The following is a 19,489-nucleotide window of genomic DNA, read 5'->3' as shown; positions in this document are numbered from 1 at the left end:
ATTCTATGACCCCAAATAACTTAGAATTAATGGGAAAGTTTGCTAGCAGGAGGTTCTCAAGCTTCCTTCATGGTAGAATAGGAGAAACTGGATATCCTTTTTTAATATTTAAAAGCGTCTTCAAATAATTATTACAGTGACACCTAATAGACTATAAAACTCACTCATAATTCCCTTATCTAACAAGTCAATTCTGTTCATTTATCCATAGATACATTTTCAATTGTTACCCACATGCAAATATATTTAAACTGGATACTAATAGTAAATGTGTTCTTCCTTCTCTGCCTCACATGATAAGATTTTCCCTGCTGCTAGCCAAAATGTGGTTTATATCAGACACATAAAACAGACTAAACACTACAAAATGTCCCAGGAGAGAGGGACAATCAAGTAAAAAATGGCATCTTAATTCACTGGAATATCATTTTCCATTGTTTGTTACAATAACTATAACCATTTTTTATTCCCCTCAGCAGCAACTCTCATTTATTTGCCTTTTTGAGGTAGCACTCTCATTTATTTTTTTGAAGGAAACAAAGTTGGATCATCTATCAATAACTCACTTACTTAATCATTCCTTCTCAGATTTTAGCATTTAATGCTGGGGGAAGAATGCTCCCAGTCCAACTACTTTTGTGGGAATTTGGGAAAAGAAGACAATCTGATATACTAAAGTGAAATTTGTGTGTTTTTCCCCCTCCAGGACCAATTCTCTAGTGCACAAAAGGGTAGTAACAAGACTGAAAGCAGCTCCTCTCCAGAAGGAGTTCTCCAATGCTAAATAAAGTTATTGCTCTTTGTGAAGAATTCCATATTTATTACATTAATATGCATTTTCTCTAATATGATTTGTCTGGTATCTAATAAGATTAGGGCTATTAACAAGTGCTGTCCCACACTGATTACATGTTAGGAACTGCTCTCCGGTGTGAGCTATTTGATATACTATACGTGGAGAGTTCTGGCTGAAGATGATCCCACACTGATTACATTTATAGGTCTCTTCTCCAACATGAACCCTCTGGTGCTTAATAAGGTCATTCTTCCGAATGAAGGCTTTCCCACACTGACAGCATTCATATGGTTTCTCTCCAGTATGAATTCTCTGGTGCACAATGAGGGCAGAACTCTGGCTGAAGGATTTTCCACAGTCATGGCATGCATATGGTTTCTCCCCAGTATGGGTTCTCTGATGTGAGAAAAGGTGAGAGCTTCGACTAAAGCATTTTCCGCAATCTTTGCACTCAAAGGGCTTCAGCCCAGTGTGAGTTCTATGATGGACGACAAGGTGAGACCTCTGGCTGTAAGATTTCCCACAGTCACTGCATTCGTAGGGCCGCACCCTAACATGGGTTCTCTGGTGCAGAATGAGATGCGTGCTCTGTCTGAAAGACTTCCCACATTCGGCACACTCATAAGGTTTCTCTCCAGTATGAGTTCTCTGGTGCCGAATAAGCCTGGAGCTGTGAACAAAAGACTTTCCACACTGATTACACGTGTACAGTTTGTCTCCTGTGTGAGTCCTCTGATGGGTAACAAGGTGAGAGAACCAGCTGAAGGACTTCCCACATTCTTTACATTCATAGGGTTCCTCACCAGTATGAGTCTTTTGATGTCCAATAAGGTGAGAACTCCGGCTGAAAGATTTTCCACATTCTTTACATTCATAGGGTTTTTCTCCAGTATGAATAAGCCGGTGCCTGGTAAGATTAGAGCGCCAGCTGAAGAATTTTCCACATTCCTTACATTCATAGGGTTTCTCTCTATGTGTACCCTTTGATATACCAAGGGATGTACCATGAGTAAGAGAGTTGTTATCAGGGCATCTGTATGATTTTTCTCCTGCTTGAGTTCTTGCAAATTGAAGAAGGTGAATGTTTTGACAGAAGGTTTGACCAGAGTCATTACTGTTGCTTGCATAACTTTCCTGATGACCACTGAAAACCAAATCATGTTTCAAACTTTTAGGATGTGAGTCATGTTTATGAAAATACTCTCGCAGTACTAGCTGAGCAGGAAGAAGACAGTTTCCCCTGTATTTCCCATTTTCACAGACTCTCTCCTGAGGAAGTGCTTTCTTTTGGGTGAATGCCACTTGCCTCAGATGTCTCTCCTGGCTGTCCTGGGGCCTGTCCAACTGACCTTCACGTGTCCAGACTTCTTCCAGTGACAAATACCAGAGATCACTCTTTGCCATTCTTTTCATTTTAACATCACAGGAGTGTTTATCTTTAGAAATGCTCTTACTGGAAGCTGATGATTTAACTTCAACTGCAGTCTCCAAATCTGAAAGAAATGGAAAAGCTTTACATAACTAAAAAAAGTATTAAGGTCAGAATGGTAGGATATATGTAGAAAAAAGTATGTAAGTCATGCAGAGTTGCTTTTAAATATGGTTTTGTAACCTTGACAGAGAGTGACAAAGGGAAGGAATGCCCATTAACAGGAAATGGGCCGGGCTATAATATGCACATAAAAGGAGCAAAGAGGGTAAGAGAAGCCACAGGACTGGCTATGACACATGGGATCAGGATATTCAGTGCTGGGGTGGCAATTAAGGAAACCCAGAAAGCGCTGCACTGCCACGATCTAACCCGACTATTAATGATACAAGAACCTGACGTGACTCCTTGCTGCCAGGCCCTTCCCCGACATGAACTCTTCACATTCCGAAATCATGAAAGCAGCCATGTGGCAGGAAATGGCTTCTATCTATGCCACCAAAGCAGTACAGAATGATTACATGTGACTGACAGAGCAAACCTCTCAGAAAGGCCATGGGGTCGGCTGGCAGGGTGACTGCACAGAAGGGACCCAGACACAGGTTCTAACCTACACTTTGCTACTACTAGTGGTGAATTTAGACAAGTTGCTAAAGTTTTCAAAAATCATATTGCTTCTCTGTCATTTAAGGACCTATAAGGTTATCCTAAGCATCATATAAGGTGGGAGCTCATCACCGAAGCAGTACGGTTTGTAATGCTCACTGGTATCATCATCCCCATCTTCTACTTTGATTCCTTTGCTCTGAGACACCAAGACTTAATTAAAACTGACAGGACTAATGCAGGACACTAACTCAGAACCTGAACCCTAACCCACATTCTCCTGGACTTTTCGCCCTTCTGTTTATATGCATGTGTATTACTGCAAATTATTTTCCCTGGTTCAGAGCCTGCGTTTGTTTCTCAATGCCTTTCAGCTAAAATGTTTGGTTCTGAAATCTAGAAAAAGATCCACTATTTACCCAATACCACCTCTTCCTACATAAGTGGGACAATACTCTTCTCTTACTTGGTGTATGGGGTGAATTGTGTTCCCCAGAGGAGATATGCTTAAGTCTTAACCCCCAATATCACAGGTTATGACCTTATTTGGAAATAGGATCATTGCAGATGTAATTAGTTAAGATGCAGTAGTACTGGTGTAGGAGGGCCCTAATCCAGTCTGACTGGTGTCCTTACAAGAAAAGGAGAGAAGATACACAGGCAGGTACACAGGGGAGGCGGCCATGTGAAGATGGAAGCTGGGTGAGGTGATGTGTCTACAAGCCAAGGGGCACCTGGGGCACCAGAGCTGGAAGAGGCGGGAAGGACCCTCCCCTGCAGCCCCAGAGGGCACACGGCCTGCCCACACAGTTCTAGAGACTTCTGACCTCTAGAACTGTGAGACAATAAATGTGTTGATTTAAGCCACCCAGTTTGTGGAACTTTGTTTTGGCTGCCACAGGAAATAATCCCTGGTAAACAACCCCTGTGCCAGGCTCCTAACTGCCTCCTTTGTACAACCCAAACCCCCTTCCCAGTCCTCATTTTCATTCCCAGCTCTGTTAGTTGCTAGTTTCTTCCCCACCCTGATTTCTTTTTTTTAAAATTGTGATTAAAACAATACATATAACGTAAAATGCACCATCTTAACCATTTTTAAGTGCACAATTCAAGTATTAAGTATATTCACATTGTTGTACAGCCATCACCACCATCCATTTTCATCTTATAAAACTGAAACTCCATACCTATCAAACAATAAGGACCCAATCTCCTCTCAACCCAGCTCCCAGCAATCACCATTATACTTTGTATCTTTATAATTTTGGCTACTTCAAGTACCTTACATATGTGGAATCATACACTATTTGTCCTTCTGAGACTAGCTTATTTCACCCAGCATAATGTCCTCAAAGTTCATCTACGTTGTAGCAAACTGCAGTTATTTCCTTCCTTTTTAAGGATAAATAATACTCCATTACATATACACACACCTCTACCTTGATGAGTTTTGACAGGACATATACCATCTTTTCCCTCTCCTCCACCCAGTGCATCAGAATCCCATGGAGGAGTTTTTCAAACTACTAATGCCAACTGGAAAATTCTAGAATGAACATGTGTGATGAGGGGTAGGGCTGGGTATGGAAAGACAAGTCTGGAGAAAGCAACAGAAAACACAGATGCATTAAAGTCCTAAAAATCTTCCATGTGTTCTGTAACGTGGAAGATAACTCAGGTGTGTTATCTTCAAAATCTGAAGCATCCATTAATCAATTCATCAACCGAGTTTTTAAAGCCATCACCCATTATACTTTTCATTTTGATAATGAAGTTCCCAGAGCTTGTAGATTCCCTTAAATTCCAGTCGATTAAGCACATACATGGAATTTCAGTATTTCTTTTGACAACAAATTTCCCATTAAAAATTTAAACTGCTGGTTATAGTCAGTTATTTTTGGATACTTGTCAACAGACATCCAGGAAAGCCTGCTAAACTGAACACATGAATGGAAAAAATAAGGACAGGAAGAAATAGGGAAATGAAAGGAAACAGAGAACAGTCTTTCCTGCCATGGCCCCAAAGCAGCTGACTGATCAAGTACTTCCCAGTGTCTGAGGGACCTGCCCTGAGACAGGTACTGGCCACAGTCACCTACGAGACCCAATGTAAAAAAAGTCAAAAACAAAATTTATGACATTTAAAAGTAGAAACAAAGTGGAAGCTCAGAAAAAGAAGGAACTTGTACTTAATAAGCCAAAAGGTTTCACAGAAAAGGACTGGAGGTGAAACATAGAGGACGGCTAACGAGACGCTAACGACTTCATTCCCATCACACTCACAGCCTGAGGTTCAGGGAAATGCCTGACATGAATGGACGTGAGTGCCAGAGGATTACGAGGTGCCTAGACTGCACCGGGCCTGGGAGGCCATGTGTCCCCAGGAGCCAACGTGGGTCACTAGCACATGGAGTTGGCCATCAGAAGCAAGGTCCAGACAGCAACCCCCCCAGATGGCTGGGCTAAGGAGAAAGACATCAGAGCACTGAGTTTAGAGACAGGGGTCAGAGACAGCATCGCTCAGAGAGAACAGAACAGGAGGAAGATGAAGCACTGCCTTCATTTCTTAACCCAGAAGGCTGATCTTCTCTACACAGGGGAGCTGGGGAAAGGACTGATGCTAGAAATCCACACAGTGGTCTGCATTTTACAGATATTAAGATTAAAATGAAAAAAAAATTAAATAAAGAGCTAGATTATGAGAAAACAGGTGTTTTTGAGAGCAGCAATTCTGGAAAGGAAGGAGGGTTAAGTCAACAGGGATTGGTGACGCCTCTGCTGCAATTTGCTAACCAGCAAAAAACAAACTCAGAGCAGGGGCAGGCGATGGGGTCCCACGGCAGAGCTTACGCAGAGCAGCAGATCAAAGGCTGTGGGAAGGGACACAGGACAGGGAAAAGACAGGCAAAGGTAATAGAATAATTCTATGAAAGATAAGAGGACGCAGATGCTTGAGTTAGTAGTGATAATCAGGAAAGCAAAATGAACAGGGCTGGAACCAAGCACTGAAACAGAAAGATAATTTTTTTTTAACATCTTTATTGGGGTATAATTGCTTTACAATGGTGTGTTAGTTTCTGCTTTATAACAAAGTGAATCAGTTATACATATACATATGTTCCCATATCTCTTCCCTCTTGCGTCTCCCTCCCTCCCACCCTCCCTATCCCACCCCTCCAGGCGGTCACAAAGCACCGAGCCGATATCCCTGTGCCACGCGGCTGCTTCCCACTAGCTATCTACCTTACATTTGTTAGTGTGTATATATCCATGACTCTCTCTCGCCCTGTCACAGCTCACCCTTCCCCCTCCCCATATCCTCAAGTCCGTTCTCCAGTAGGTCTGTGTCTTTATTCCTGTCTTACCCCTAGGTTCTTCATGACATTTTTTTTTCTTCTTAAATTCCATATATATGTGTTAGCATACGGTATTTGTCTTTTTCTTTCTGACTTACTTCACTCTGTATGACAGACTCTAGGTCTATCCACCTCATTACAAATAGCTCAATTTCGTTTCTTTTTATGGCTGAGTAATATTCCATTGTATATATGTGCCACATCTTCTTTATACAATAGCCCGGAGATGGAAACATCAGAAAGATAATTTTAATGAATGCAAATGGAAGTGTGACAAGACTAGAAAGCAGACTAGCAGTGGGGAAACCGAAGCTAAATAAACCCAGTCCTCACATTTGAAATGCAGAGAACTAGTGACCACTCTCGCCAGGGACTCCTGCCCCAAACGGGTGGTCTGGTTCTCACCTGGATAGGTCTCTTGGTGAATCCCTCTCTCCAACAGCCATGGCTCCTCCCCCTTCTCCAACTGCAGGATCACCTCTGGCTTGGGAAGCTGATGCCCTGTTCCCAGTGAAAGATAAAGAACTGGGCAAGGGTTGGGAGCTCTGGGCTGGACACAAAGAAGCATCCCAGTTCACCCCCAACCCCGGACCCCTTCAATAGTCCTGGGGGGCTCTGAAGAGTAGACAAGGTAGGGCTACAGAGGCAGCAAAACACACATTTCTTAAAATTCAGCAAACCAAAACAATTTTTTTTTTCCATAAAAGCAGAAGGAGTACGAAAACCCTGTTCCATGCCCCAAAGAAATTAGGTCCCTGGCCCCAAGCTCACACTCCAATGTATGCTTCAGGCTCTCCATACCTTTTGATCAATGAGGAACCCAAAACCCCCAGAGGTCCATCTCACCCAAGGACACCAGGTTTCTGTAGTTCTCCAACATCACATCTTTGTACATGAGCTGCTGAGTAGGGCCCAGCAGCTTCCACTCCTCCCTCGTGAAGTCCACAAGTATGTCCTTGAAGGTCACCAGTGTCTACAACACAAAGCAAATTTGAGCCTGATGTATATCTCTGCCCTCCCTTTCCCAAATATTGATAGAAAGAGAGATTAGGCAGATAGCACTTGGGTAGGGAAACAGGATAGAATAGAACTCATTCTAGGAGTGAGTAGTATTTACGTTGAATTCTGGACAAGTCCTAAAAGGAATGGTATTAAGTACGTACTGTCTAGACACCTGTTCCATGTTATGCTTTCAGTTTAGAAACTGTCAGAAACACTTTCATTTAAATCAAGTATGTTGTAAACAGCTAAAGCAAGGAGAATCAGTTAATCTACACTTATGTAAAATAATTAGAACCTAACACAAGGCAGGAGAAGAAGGGAAAAACAGTCTTGAGCTCAAGTGCAACTTTACGCTTAAGAGACCAACATAGCCATGTTTTATGACCTAAAATAAATTTACAAAACATTTTTCCTAAATATTGGTAGGCATTTAAAAAATAGAGAAGAGATTATATTTTAATAGTGATAAAACAATAGATACAGAAGCAAGGCCTTTATGAGACACATCAAAAGGATCTATAGATGACACACAGAAAAAAACCCATTTGAATAACTGAGTGTTTCTCATCAAAGACCGTGAAGGGAAAACGACAGTGGAATAGTGGGGATTTTTTAATGCCAAAAGAAAAGAACTGCCATGCCAGAATTTCAATTATTAGGTGAAAATATCTTTCAGGAATGATGAAAAATACATTCTCAAAGAAAGTTAAACAAACAGGATTTGTTACCAGCAGACCTGCTCTAAAAGTATGCTAAAGGTAATTCTTCAGGCAGAAGGGAAATGATACAAGAGAGAAACTTTAAATCTCAGGAATGATGAATGAGAAAGAAAAAGGGTAAATATCTGGGTAAATACAGTAGACTACTTTTCTTCTCGTAAATCCTTCAAAATATGTAGGACAGCCAAAAGCAAAGACTATGCTTTCTGGTGGGGTTTTGAATACACGTAGAAGTAAAGTATGAGGGATCACCTAGGGGCAAAGCTGAGTGAGGCTGAAGGAGGGTCCCCCACCCATCTCTCTGTCCCCAGAGGACCCACCCTCTCCCGGGGCTCTTCCTATCTTGGTTGCAGTTACTCCTGGATAATTACCTAACTTGTCCCCAAGCTCCTCCACAGGCAGTCCCCAGGAAGGAATTAACACACCAGCCCCACACCCAAGACCACCAGGGACCAGAGAATCCCTCAGAAAGGCACCAACATCCCAGTTCTGTCATCATCTTGAAGGGAGAAAGCTTGCTGTGTGCTCAGTCATTCCTCATTGTAGACGAAAGAGCATCTCATCAGAGTCCTCAATATTTCACACATTTCTGTTCAAGTTGTGTTTCTTTGATATGAAAGGAAATAAAACTACAGCTATAAATAAAGCAAACAAACAGTGCTAGTCTATTGGAGGAAGTGTCTGAGATACGGACCCCTTAAGACCCCTTAACTAAAAAGGGATTCTCAGTTGGAAAACAAAAAAGAATGAAGGCAGCCCAACTTACGTGGGACCGGGCAGTTAGCAACTCGGCCTCCATGCCCTCCTCGTTCCTGACGCTTCCTGAGTAACAGGAGATCCCAAGCAGGTGAAGCTGCAGAAAAGGCAGAAACTTGAGGAGAGGTGCTGTGACCTGGTTCTCATTAATCGCAAGTCTAGATTCCCTCAGACCAACTGCTGTACCTATATATCCACACAACCAGACGACATCTGACTGTTCCAGAAATACACCTATAGTGCCCGAAATCCCCAAGAGTAGGAAGAAAAGAGCTCCAAAGACTGCCTCTCCCACACCCTGCAACCTCTAGAGTTCCATGCTAAATTTCATTTGGAACTGAATGCTTCTAATACTACATCAAATCCTCTTATTTTTAAAAAATCCCTTTTATTACTGAAGTATGGCTGATTTACAACGTTGTGGTAGTTCCAGGTGTACAGCGAAGTGACTCAGTTTTACATATATATACATATATATATATATATATTCTTTTTCAGATTCTTTTCCCTTATAGGTTAAAAGGGAATCATACGATATTTGCCCTTTCGTGTCAGGCTTATTTCACTCAGCATCATGTTTTCAAGGTTCATGCATGTTGTAGCCCGTATCAGTAGTTCACTCTAATGGCTGAATAATAATCCGCTGTATGGACCTACCACATTTTGTTTATCCACTCATCTGCTGACGGGTATACCTAGGAGTGGAATTGCTGGCTCATACTGTAATTTTATGTTTAGCTTTTTGAGAACCCACCAAACTGTTTTCCATAGTGGCTGCATCATTTTACTTTCATACAAGTAATGTACAAGGGTTCCAACTTCCCCCCATGCTTGCCAACACTTGTGCCATCTTTTAAATTATATAGCCATCTTAGTAGGGGTGAAGTGGTATCTCACTGTGCTTTTGATTTGCATTATGTTCATATGCTTACTGGCCATTTGTGTATCTTCTTTGGAGAAATGTATGTTCAAGTACTTTACCTATTTTTAAATTGGGTCATTGTCTTTTTTTTTTTTTTTTTTTTTGCGGTACGCGGGCCTCTCACTGCTGTGGCCTCTCCCGTTGCGGAGCACAGGCTCCGGACGCGCAGACTCAGCGGCCATGGTTCACGGGCCCAGCCGCTCCGCGGCATGTGGGATCTTCCCGGACCGGGGCGCGAACCCGTGTCCCCTGCATCGGCAGGCAGACTCTCAATCACTGCGCCACCAGGGAAGCCCGGGTCAGTTGTCTTTTAGTTGTTGAACTGTAGTTCCTTATCTATTCTGGATAGTAAACCCTTATCAGATAATATAACTTCCAAATATTTTCTCCCATTCTGGAGGTTGTCTTGCCTTTGTTGTTGAAATATACTTTTGCCAAATATAGGATCCTAAGCAGACAGGTATTTTTCCTTTCAGTGCTTCATGGAGCTCCACTCCCAATGCTCCAGGAATCAGGAGAGCTTTCCCGCCTGGCCAGCAGTAATGGCCATAACCCCCATGTGAACGCCACACGCTGTTCCCTGCAGCTTCCTCCCCCGTGTGTGCCTTGTGTGAACACTCAAGGGCACCCTCTGCACTCTGTGAGGGCTGCTGCCCTGCCCTCCCCAGCCTCAGCTCTGCATTCTGGACTCAGGGTCTGCTCAGCCCCTCTCAGCTTCCCCTACCTCTGCTGTAACCTGGAAACCCACTCAAGGCAATAAACCGGGGCAGTCAGAGGGCTAACCTGCTTGGTTTTCCATCTCTCAGGGATAACTGTCCTTTGTGGTCTGATATCGAATGTCTTTAAACGACTGTTTCCTGTCTTTTGTCTTTTTGTTGTTGTTGCTGTTTGTTTGGGCAAGAGGATAGGTAAATCCCCTCCCTGTTACTCCATCTTGGACAGAAGTAGACGTCTATAAACACTGCACTTTTAACTTGTTTTAAATTTAGATTGTATCTTTAATTTCCACCTTTTGAATACTAGGTCTGAATATTTTCCATATGTTTATGTTGATGGCTCTTCTGTATTTGCTTTCTTTTACACTGTTTGCCCCCTTTGTCTTCTGGAGATCTTAAGGATTTCCATTTCAATTCTACCCATACTTATTGTACATGAATAAAAGCACTACGGTTTCTGACCCCCTCACCAGTGCTAAACTGGTTTTCACCAATGACACCTGTTATAGAGGCACCGCTGGCCTCTCAATTGTTCTTGAACCTCTTTACTGACTTTGGTAGCTCCTCACTTAGTTTTCCTCTATACAGCTTGGTACTTCTTAGTCTTCTCTAATGACTTAAAAAATTATGATTAGATGCAACTAGAGATTATCATACTAAGTGAAGTAATTCAGAAAAAGAAAGACAAATACCATACGATAACACTTACGTGTGGAATCTAAAATATGACACAAATGAACTTAGCTATGAAACAGAAAAAGACCCACAGACATAGAAAACAGACTTTCAGTGGCCGAGGGGGAGGGGAGGATTGGGAGTCTGGGGTCAGCAGATGCAAACTGTTATATATAGAATGGACAGACGACAAGGTCCTACCGTAGAGCACAGGGAATTATACTCAATAGCCTATGATAAACCATAATGGAAAAGAATATGAAAAAAGAGAATGTACACACACATAACTGAATCACTTTGCTGTACAGCAGTAACTTTTTTTTTTTCTTTTAGCCACATCACACGGCTTGCGGGATCTTAGTTCCCCGACCAGGGATTGAACCCACATCTTCAGCAATGAAAGCACAGAGTCCTAACCACTGGACCCGCAGGGAATTCCCTGTTCAGCAGTAATTAACACAACACTGTAAATCAACTATACATCCATTTTTTAAAATTAAAAATACTAATAAAAATTTAAAATTATGATTAGCTTAAATGTAGGTCACCCTTTGTTGCTTCTCTGTCTTTCCCAGTCTCCGCCGTTTCAATGGCCCCCTGGGCACTTCCAGGGCACAGAGCACACCTACTCGTTTTACCCCATGGTCCATCCCATTGTTGGCTCACGACAGGCTCAGTGCTGGGCTGGAATGAACAGATCACTCTGTCCTCTGCCCCTACATCTTCCCCAACCTCAAGTGAATATTCCCAACTGGTTAACAGCATGGCTTCTGCAGCCAGACTGCCTAGGTTCAGACCCCGCTCCACTGCTCACAGGTGGCTTCTTAACCTTTCAGTATCTCGGCCTCTTCATCTGTACAGTGGGGACTAAATAGTGCCTACCATAGGTTATTACGAGAATTAAATGAGTCCATATTTGTAAAACACAGAAAACAGTGCCTGACACACGGTAAGGATTATCTGCTTGTTAATTAAAAACATACACGACATCTAGGGACAAGTAACGCAAGTATCTTTCTAGACCCTGTCCTCTTAACATCCAATCAGTTACTACAGCCTGTAAATCCCCTCCTAGACGTTTCTCTAGCCCCCACCCCTCCAGATCCCACGGCCTTGGCTCAGGCTTGGCTTCTCCGCCTCCGGACTTTCTCACTCCGACGAGTGTCCACATCAGCATCATCTCTGTAAAACACGTAAGCTGCGCTTCTTGATTAGAATTCTCTGCTGATCTCCCAGTACTCACAGGAAAACGGACCAAGTCCTCAGCATGGATTTAGGGTTCTCTGTGGCGGGCCCTTTTCTCCCTCACTAGCCCTAAATGTCCCATCAAACTACAACCCCCCCACCCACCCATCCATGCTGTACCACCTGAACTGCCCAACCTCTTCACACGCCCTAGTCCTAGGCCAGGAAGGCTCTGCCCTTTCGTGCCGCTTGGTAAAATCCTACCCATCCTGCAAGATCAAACATCACCCTTTCCTGTGTCATTCCCTAACTTCTCCAGGAAGGTTTAGTGTTCTTTCACCTCTGTGCTCCCACAGTCCCTAGGACAGGAAGCAACATGAACTGAACAAAAGTACAGCCAGAGAGCACAGCTACCTGCCCAAGGTCATGTCTGCTTGGGGTGAGATCTCTGATGCCAGGCACAGGTCCGTCCTTACTTCTTTTAACCCTTCCCCAGAAACTTGAGTAATTTTAGCTGAACACACCAGCTGTGGGAGTTAAGACACAGAAGCAGACACGTGTTCTCTGTGGGGTATCATCAGAGGAGCACAGGCTCATTTCCAGGAGTCAGAATCCAGTCAGCAGGATGGAAAGGTGGGATGAACGCGTGTGTTCCTTGTTCACACCTTCTTGATCCAGATGTTAACCAAGGGCTCACGAACCACATGCCAAGTACTATTCCAGGGGCTGAGCCCAGAGCAGCGGCTGTTCAGATAGGCCCCTCCCTCACTGAGCCCAGGTGAGTAAAGGCTGAAATAACCACGGACGTCCAGCCTGCATAAGAAATTACTTGGGTGAAGCAAGAGAATGGTCTTCACACATTTACAGGTCCTGTGGAACAGGGATAATATACATATTTTTAAACATTTTATGTTTTCTTTTTTTGGCTACGTTGGGTCTTTGTTGCTGTGTGTGGGCTTTCTCTAGTTGTGGCGAGCAGGGGCTACTCTTCGTTGCGGTGCACAGGCTTCTCACTGCGGTGGCTTCTCTTGTTGCGGAGCACGGGCTCTAGGCGAGCGGGCTTCAGTAGTTGTGGCACACGGGCTCAGTAGTTGTGGCTCGTGGGCTCTAGAGCACAGGCTCAGTAGTTGTGGTTTGTGGGCTCAGTAGTTGTGGCTCGCGGGCTCTAGCGCTCAGGCTCGGTACTTGTGGTGCACGGGCTTAGTTGCTCTGCAGCATGTGGCATATTCCCAGACCAAGGATCGAACTCGTATTCCCTGCATTGGCAGGCAGATTCCTAACCACTGCACCACCAGGGAAGTCCACAGGGATAATATTTATTCTGAGTTGTTCCAGAGGGCAGAATTAGGAAAAATGTGTGGAGTCACAAAGAAGTCAATTACAAGTCAATAATAATAAGACACCATTAATCAAACGACACCTGGTAACAGATCAGGTCACAGAAAGAGGCAGGAAATTTCTGGTCACTGATAAACTTTCAATAGGATCTTATTTAAAAAGAAAAAAAACAAACTATATACAGACTCCAGTTTACATGGACATCTAAGGTTCATTCCAGTGACTCTCCTGTTTTATGATTTAAAGCAAATAGTCTTATGTCACCCTAATTTCCCTTAACGCCCACTTCTAGATAATTTACTTAAAACTTTATCTAAACTGGCAGTTTATAGCCCTGATTGCACACTGGCCTTTCCCCTATATTAATAAGTTATTAATACCTGGGTCCCACGCCACCCTCCCCCACCAAGAGCTTCTCATTTAACTCCCTGGGGAGGGAGCACTGCAGGTGCTTCTGACGTGCGACGTGCACCACGGTTGGCAGCCACTGACCCCAGCTGTCATGGAGTCTATTTAATTCTCAGTTTCTACCATTTCTTGGGGGTAATCAGATCCTTCCATCAGACACCAGATTTACAAAGGATATTCTTATGCAACTGAACAAAACTGACTTCTCTAACGTAACAACAGATATTGCCAGGGGAGGGACACCGGGATGAGTTTTCATTTGTATTTAGGGAAACAGCAGGTAAGCTGATAACTATTGTGATCTTCTGTCATTTTTCTAAATCATTCCTGAACACTTTACTATGATCCCGGCTGTGTCCCACGCCCAGGGGATAAAACGTGAGCGAAGCATTTATCCCTGCCCTCAGCAGCTGAGGCAAGCTGAAGAAACCAACCTCCATGGAGCACAGACAGAAGCCAGCACGAGCTGGGGGTCTAAGGCTGAGTCCACAGCGCGTCTGAGTTCAGGCAGATAAGCGAGGGTGGGGAACCATGAACAAAAGCAGGGCCTTCGACGGTGACGTAGGGGGAGAAGCTCAGTGTGGCCGTCGAATGTGATGCAGGGCAGGGAGCAGTCAGAAACAGGCCAGGTCGAGGTCACAGAGGCCCAAAGTGCCATCCTCAGAAACACAGACTCTTGCCTACATGCTGTCAGCTGGGCAATGACAACAGATGTGTCTGCCTTTGAGGTAGTTGTGTGATGGACTAGAGGGGGATGAAACACCTGCAAAGAAACCAGGCAGAAGGGAAACTGTGATCCAGAATACAGGAGCACAAAGGAGCGCAGCAATGGAATTGATTAGATGTGGATGGGAATACGGGTTAAGGGTTCAAGGTGACCCCAGGCTTCTGGGTGACAGAATGGACAATAATGTCCGGGGGTAGGATTGGCTGTGCACACGGTGCATGAGCCAGACAAGGGAGCGGGAGAAGGACCCGTTTAGATGTGAGGGTTATCCAGCTGTATCAGCCGCCATCCGCATTTCTGTTCTACCTGGATCTACTCAAGCTGCACAGCTATATTCTCAAACAGAACAACTTCTTGACGGGGAGTGGGGGTGCATCTTTAGTCACAGATTTGGGGGTGATGTATTCATCTACTCTGATGCAGGTGAAGGAGACAGATGGGGTCTAAGGGAGATTATACATCCCTGCGACATGATTCCTATAAAGCTCACCAGGAGACAGAACATCTGGTAAAGCTGGGTAACAGCATTATCAGATGACACCATGGCAGTGTATAAAATCAACCAAAGATACCATGGAGAGTAAAATAAACTGTAGGACCAGAAAATTGTGGGATAGGGACTTCCCTGGTGGCGCAGTGGTTAAGAATCCGCCTGCCAATGCAGGGGACATGGGTTCAAGCCCTGGTCCAGGAAGATCCCACATGCCGCGGAGCAACTAAGCCCGTGCACCACAACTACTGAGCCTGTGCTCTAGAGCCCGCGAGCCACAACTACTGAAGCCCGCGTGCCACAGCTCCTGAAGCCCGCGCGCCAAGAGCCCGTGCTCCACAACAAGAGAAGCCACCACAAAGAGAAGCCCGCACACCACAACGAAGAGCAGCACCTGCTCGCCGCAACTAGAGAAAGCCCACACGCAGCAACAGAGACCTGGCGCAGCCAAAAATAAATTAATTTTAAAAAATCATGGGGATCCAAAAGGGAAAAAAATTGTGGGATAAATTAGTATCTAGGAAGAAAACAGAGGAGAAAAGGAAGCCCAAAAAGGAAGCAGAGAAAGATCCACCAGAGAATGAGAAGATCTACAGACAGATCTGTAGAAGAGCTGTAGAGATGTATATCAGAAGCCAGAAGGGAGAATTTCAAGGAAGGGAGGATTAACAGAGTTCAGATGAATTAGGGATTCTAGTGCCCTGACTGGCTAGATGAAGGTTCACTAGAGCGGGAACAGCAGACAAATTCCACAATAGGGCTGAAAAGTTTGGAGGCGAGAAGAGCAGTGAAAGGGCGGAGCTAGAAGAGGTGGTAGGATCAAATGGGGACCTGGGCGTGTCTGTGGGCGTGAAGCAGGGCAGGGGTGGGCTCAACGGCTCGGAGGGAGGGACCAGACTTGCAGGCAGGAAGCCCGCAGCAAGGTCACTGCCCCCTGTGCCCTGCCGCCTCCGATGTCACAAGTCCTCCGACCCTCACCCTCTGCCCCCCGTCCCACCCACATAACCCAGGGCAGGCTCCCCGTTCCAAGATGCTCAGCTGAATCGCATCTACACGGTTCCTGTTGCCAATAAGCTGATACAGGCACAGCTTCCGGCAGTTAGGACCCAGATGTCTTGAGAGCTGCTATTCTGCCAACCACCAGGGCGGAGATGGCCTGAAAGAAGCTTCCAGCACCAGCAAGAAGGCTATGGAAGTTACCATCGAGGCACAGAGGTTCCATGCACAGCTCTGATCACAACCATCCACATTCTGGGCCCTGACAACCTTTCAACCTTCAATCCTACTGCACTTGCCCCATGTTCTCTAAGCCTCGTTCACATGCTACCTTTTCCAAAAGCCTTCCCATCGTCCCAGAGAAAATCCCTGGGGCCTTTTGCCCACGCTCCTAGCACTTCAACGCCCGGCTCATTTGTCCACCTCCCTGTAAGATGAAGAACCACTTGAGAACTGGGATAACCTCACTCTAAAACCTGGAAAGAGGCCAGCACAGTGCTTTGTATTTGTTCACTCCGGCACTTGTCAAACACTTGGCAAACACTTGGCGATAACCTGTGGTTTGTACAGATGTCTGCCCTCAGGGCAGGCAATGGAGACTAGAAGACCCAGTGCTTGAGGACCAGCGCCCAGGGACTGGCGAGACCTTCTCGGGGATAGCGTTTCGCTTGGGCATATGGAGTGTGTAATTCTTAATAAAAGAGAACAGATCTCTTAAGGTTCTGAATAAGTTCACTGGTATTTGGCATCTGTGAAGGACAAGGGATCGTCAGCAAAAGGACCCAGCAGCAGAGACAGCAAAGCCATACTCCGCAAAGATTGTGCATCTGTGAAAACTCAACAAACAGACACTCTCAGGCTGTGCATTTCATTTTATGTAAATTTCACATCAAAAGCATAAGCGAAACAAACATTAAATTCTGGTTAACAAGGCACATGCATTCAGAAGTATTTCAGGAAAGCATACTGATGGCTGCAATTTACTTTGAAATGCATCCCAAACAAGAGGGACTGATGAAGAAAGGGGCAGACAGATATATGTTCAAATTAGTATAGTAAAATGTTAATGGTAGAGTCTAGGTCGGGAGGTTACAAGTATTCACTGTAAACTTCTTTCAGTTTAGCTGTATGTTCAAACTTTTTCATAATAAAATATTGACCAGAAAAGGTAAGGATGAGACAGCAGAAAGGTATTGTGTGGAAAGAGGCAAAAATTATGCTCCTGGTGTCGGTTCTAAGCCAGAGATGCATATACAGCCGGTGACACACCAGTCCTGACCTTGCTTCAGAGCCAGAAGATTTAAGACCCTGGCTGACCTGAGTCATGCTATAAGGAAAACTACAGGTTTTTTACAGTCTACTGTAAGCAAAACGCAGATATCACACTATGAAGCTTCTTCTTCCTTAAAACAAAAATTGTTTAAACTAAAATGTTTTTTAAACTATACGCTACTAAGCTTTCAGTGCTTGAATTATGTGATGAAAACCAAGGGAACTCATCATTTCTAGGAGTATTTTTCCTTTAACAGAAACATTTTCTCATCTAATTAAAAGGAAAAGGGAAGAGTCACTTTCATAACATTTTTAAGAAGATGGAGACATAAAAGAAAGAACAAATTGCATGGGGTTCTTTAAAAAAACAATCCCAATAATATTTTCTTGACAAGTGCATTTAATCCATAAACAGAAGTGCTCTCATTCCTACTCATCCTTTATTCTTATTTATGACTAGGATTATTTTAAAGTTTTCTCTTATTATTCAGATACATTTCTAGTTAAAATTACTAGGTATCTTCTTCCTGTTGTGAACAGACTTTCTTCTACAAAGGTATTTGCAAATTTGTTACCGAGGACAGTTAAGCAATCTGTTAATATATATGCTCTTTCCATCCCTTTACTAAACTCATTGATATTAACTAAATCTCTTGTACACGCTGCCGATGCAGTTAAATAATAAGATACTTTGTCATCTCTTTTCCAGAAGGTACACCTTGTATCTATGTAAATACTATTTATATTTTGTCCTAAATAAAAGTTTGCGATGTTTATATAAAATACTGATAAGCAGACTTAATCATTTAACTTATGATATATATCTCAAATACTGGCCCTGTGACTGGCACATGCTAAGAGCTCAAGAAATATGTTGAGAGAGGGAATGAAAGAACAAATGAACAATTTTCAAGAAGGGCAGGAATGTGTGCCATCCACTGTCCAGGAGGCTTTGCAAGACAGAGGGACAATTTTAATGAAACAAGAGAAGAGGAGATTAGTTAGGTCACCGAAGAAAATTACTGCAGCGTTGAGGTAGTTTAAAAAGGGGCAGGAAGGGGCTGTGCTACTTATGTCCCAGGTTAACTTTAGTCAACACTGGTAAGGTGACTAATATTTTTTAGCTAGCACTGTGGATGACAACCTGTCTTCCCTTTTACTTCTTATTTTTTTCTTTAACAGTATATTCTGTATATGAAGTAAAGATAGAACTTAAATTCTTCACCTTCTCCATATACTTTGGGTGGGATCTAGGTAATTTTGATGTCAACCTCATCTTTCACATTCATACCAGGTGTTAGTTTATGTACAAATTTGATTCGTTTAACTGTCAAAAGAAAATAAAAATATAATAATTATGAGCTATCTCTGAAAAGTAAAACTGGTTAAACACACACACACCCTCAATTAATCTATTTGATTAAAAAAGAAAACCCAACAACTGATGATCAGGAAGCCAGGAGCTAGAGATGCCGAACCTGCTGGATCTTAAACACTGAAAATACTGATAAGACAGGCAATTCTGAGGAAAATAACTGCCAAAATAAGTCTCAATAAGTAAAAAGTTTTTTTAATGAATATTTTTAGACTGGAGCCAGAAATAGAAATCGATCCAGCCCTTTTTGCCACCAAACTTCTTAAAAGTATACCCACTTCATCAATGTCTGCAGCATATAACTTCTATAATATCCACGAATAGAATCCAGAAGTATATATTTTTTAAAACCAGTATAACCACGTTGGATGTCTTTTAGGAACGTTAGGACATTTACTGTAAAGAAATTTCCTACTCTAACGAAAAAGAGCATGATCACGTTTAGCAGATGCTGGAAAGGCCATATGCAAAGTTTTAAACATCTGGCCCCAGTTGGGAAGGGAAAAAAAAACACAAAAAAACAGGAACAGAAGAAATCTTATTTTGCATCGCTGAGAATATGTGGTTCAAACTCCCCACCACCGCCCGGCGCGTACGGGCGTCAGGGTCCCATCCCACCAACGCGAAGGCGAGCGAATCCAAGTGGCAGCGGGGATCACTCAGGCCGGGAGACCACAGGGAAGAAAAACCATTTGTTGATGAAAACCGTCCGCCTCGGCGA

The 19,489-nt window shown here is 43.6% G+C and overlaps 1 protein-coding gene across 1 annotated transcript; it reads right to left on the bottom strand.

Annotated features, from left to right (window-relative positions):
• Positions 1-826: 826 nt before the first annotated feature.
• ZNF10 (zinc finger protein 10) lies at positions 827-8,707 on the bottom strand. Its single transcript, XM_065890086.1, has 4 exons — positions 8,675-8,707; positions 7,034-7,160; positions 6,593-6,688; positions 827-2,289 (listed from the first exon to the last, which is right to left on the bottom strand). Exons 1-4 carry the CDS (start codon positions 8,705-8,707, stop codon positions 827-829), a joined length of 1,719 nt encoding a protein of 572 aa, XP_065746158.1.
• Positions 8,708-19,489: the final 10,782 nt, after the last annotated feature.

This window comes from Phocoena phocoena, chromosome 13 (assembly GCF_963924675.1).
Source record: "Phocoena phocoena chromosome 13, mPhoPho1.1, whole genome shotgun sequence".
Taxonomy (NCBI): domain Eukaryota; kingdom Metazoa; phylum Chordata; class Mammalia; order Artiodactyla; family Phocoenidae; genus Phocoena; species Phocoena phocoena.
The sequence above is the reverse complement of the archived record's forward strand: the minus strand, read 5'-3'. Positions and strand labels throughout refer to the sequence as shown.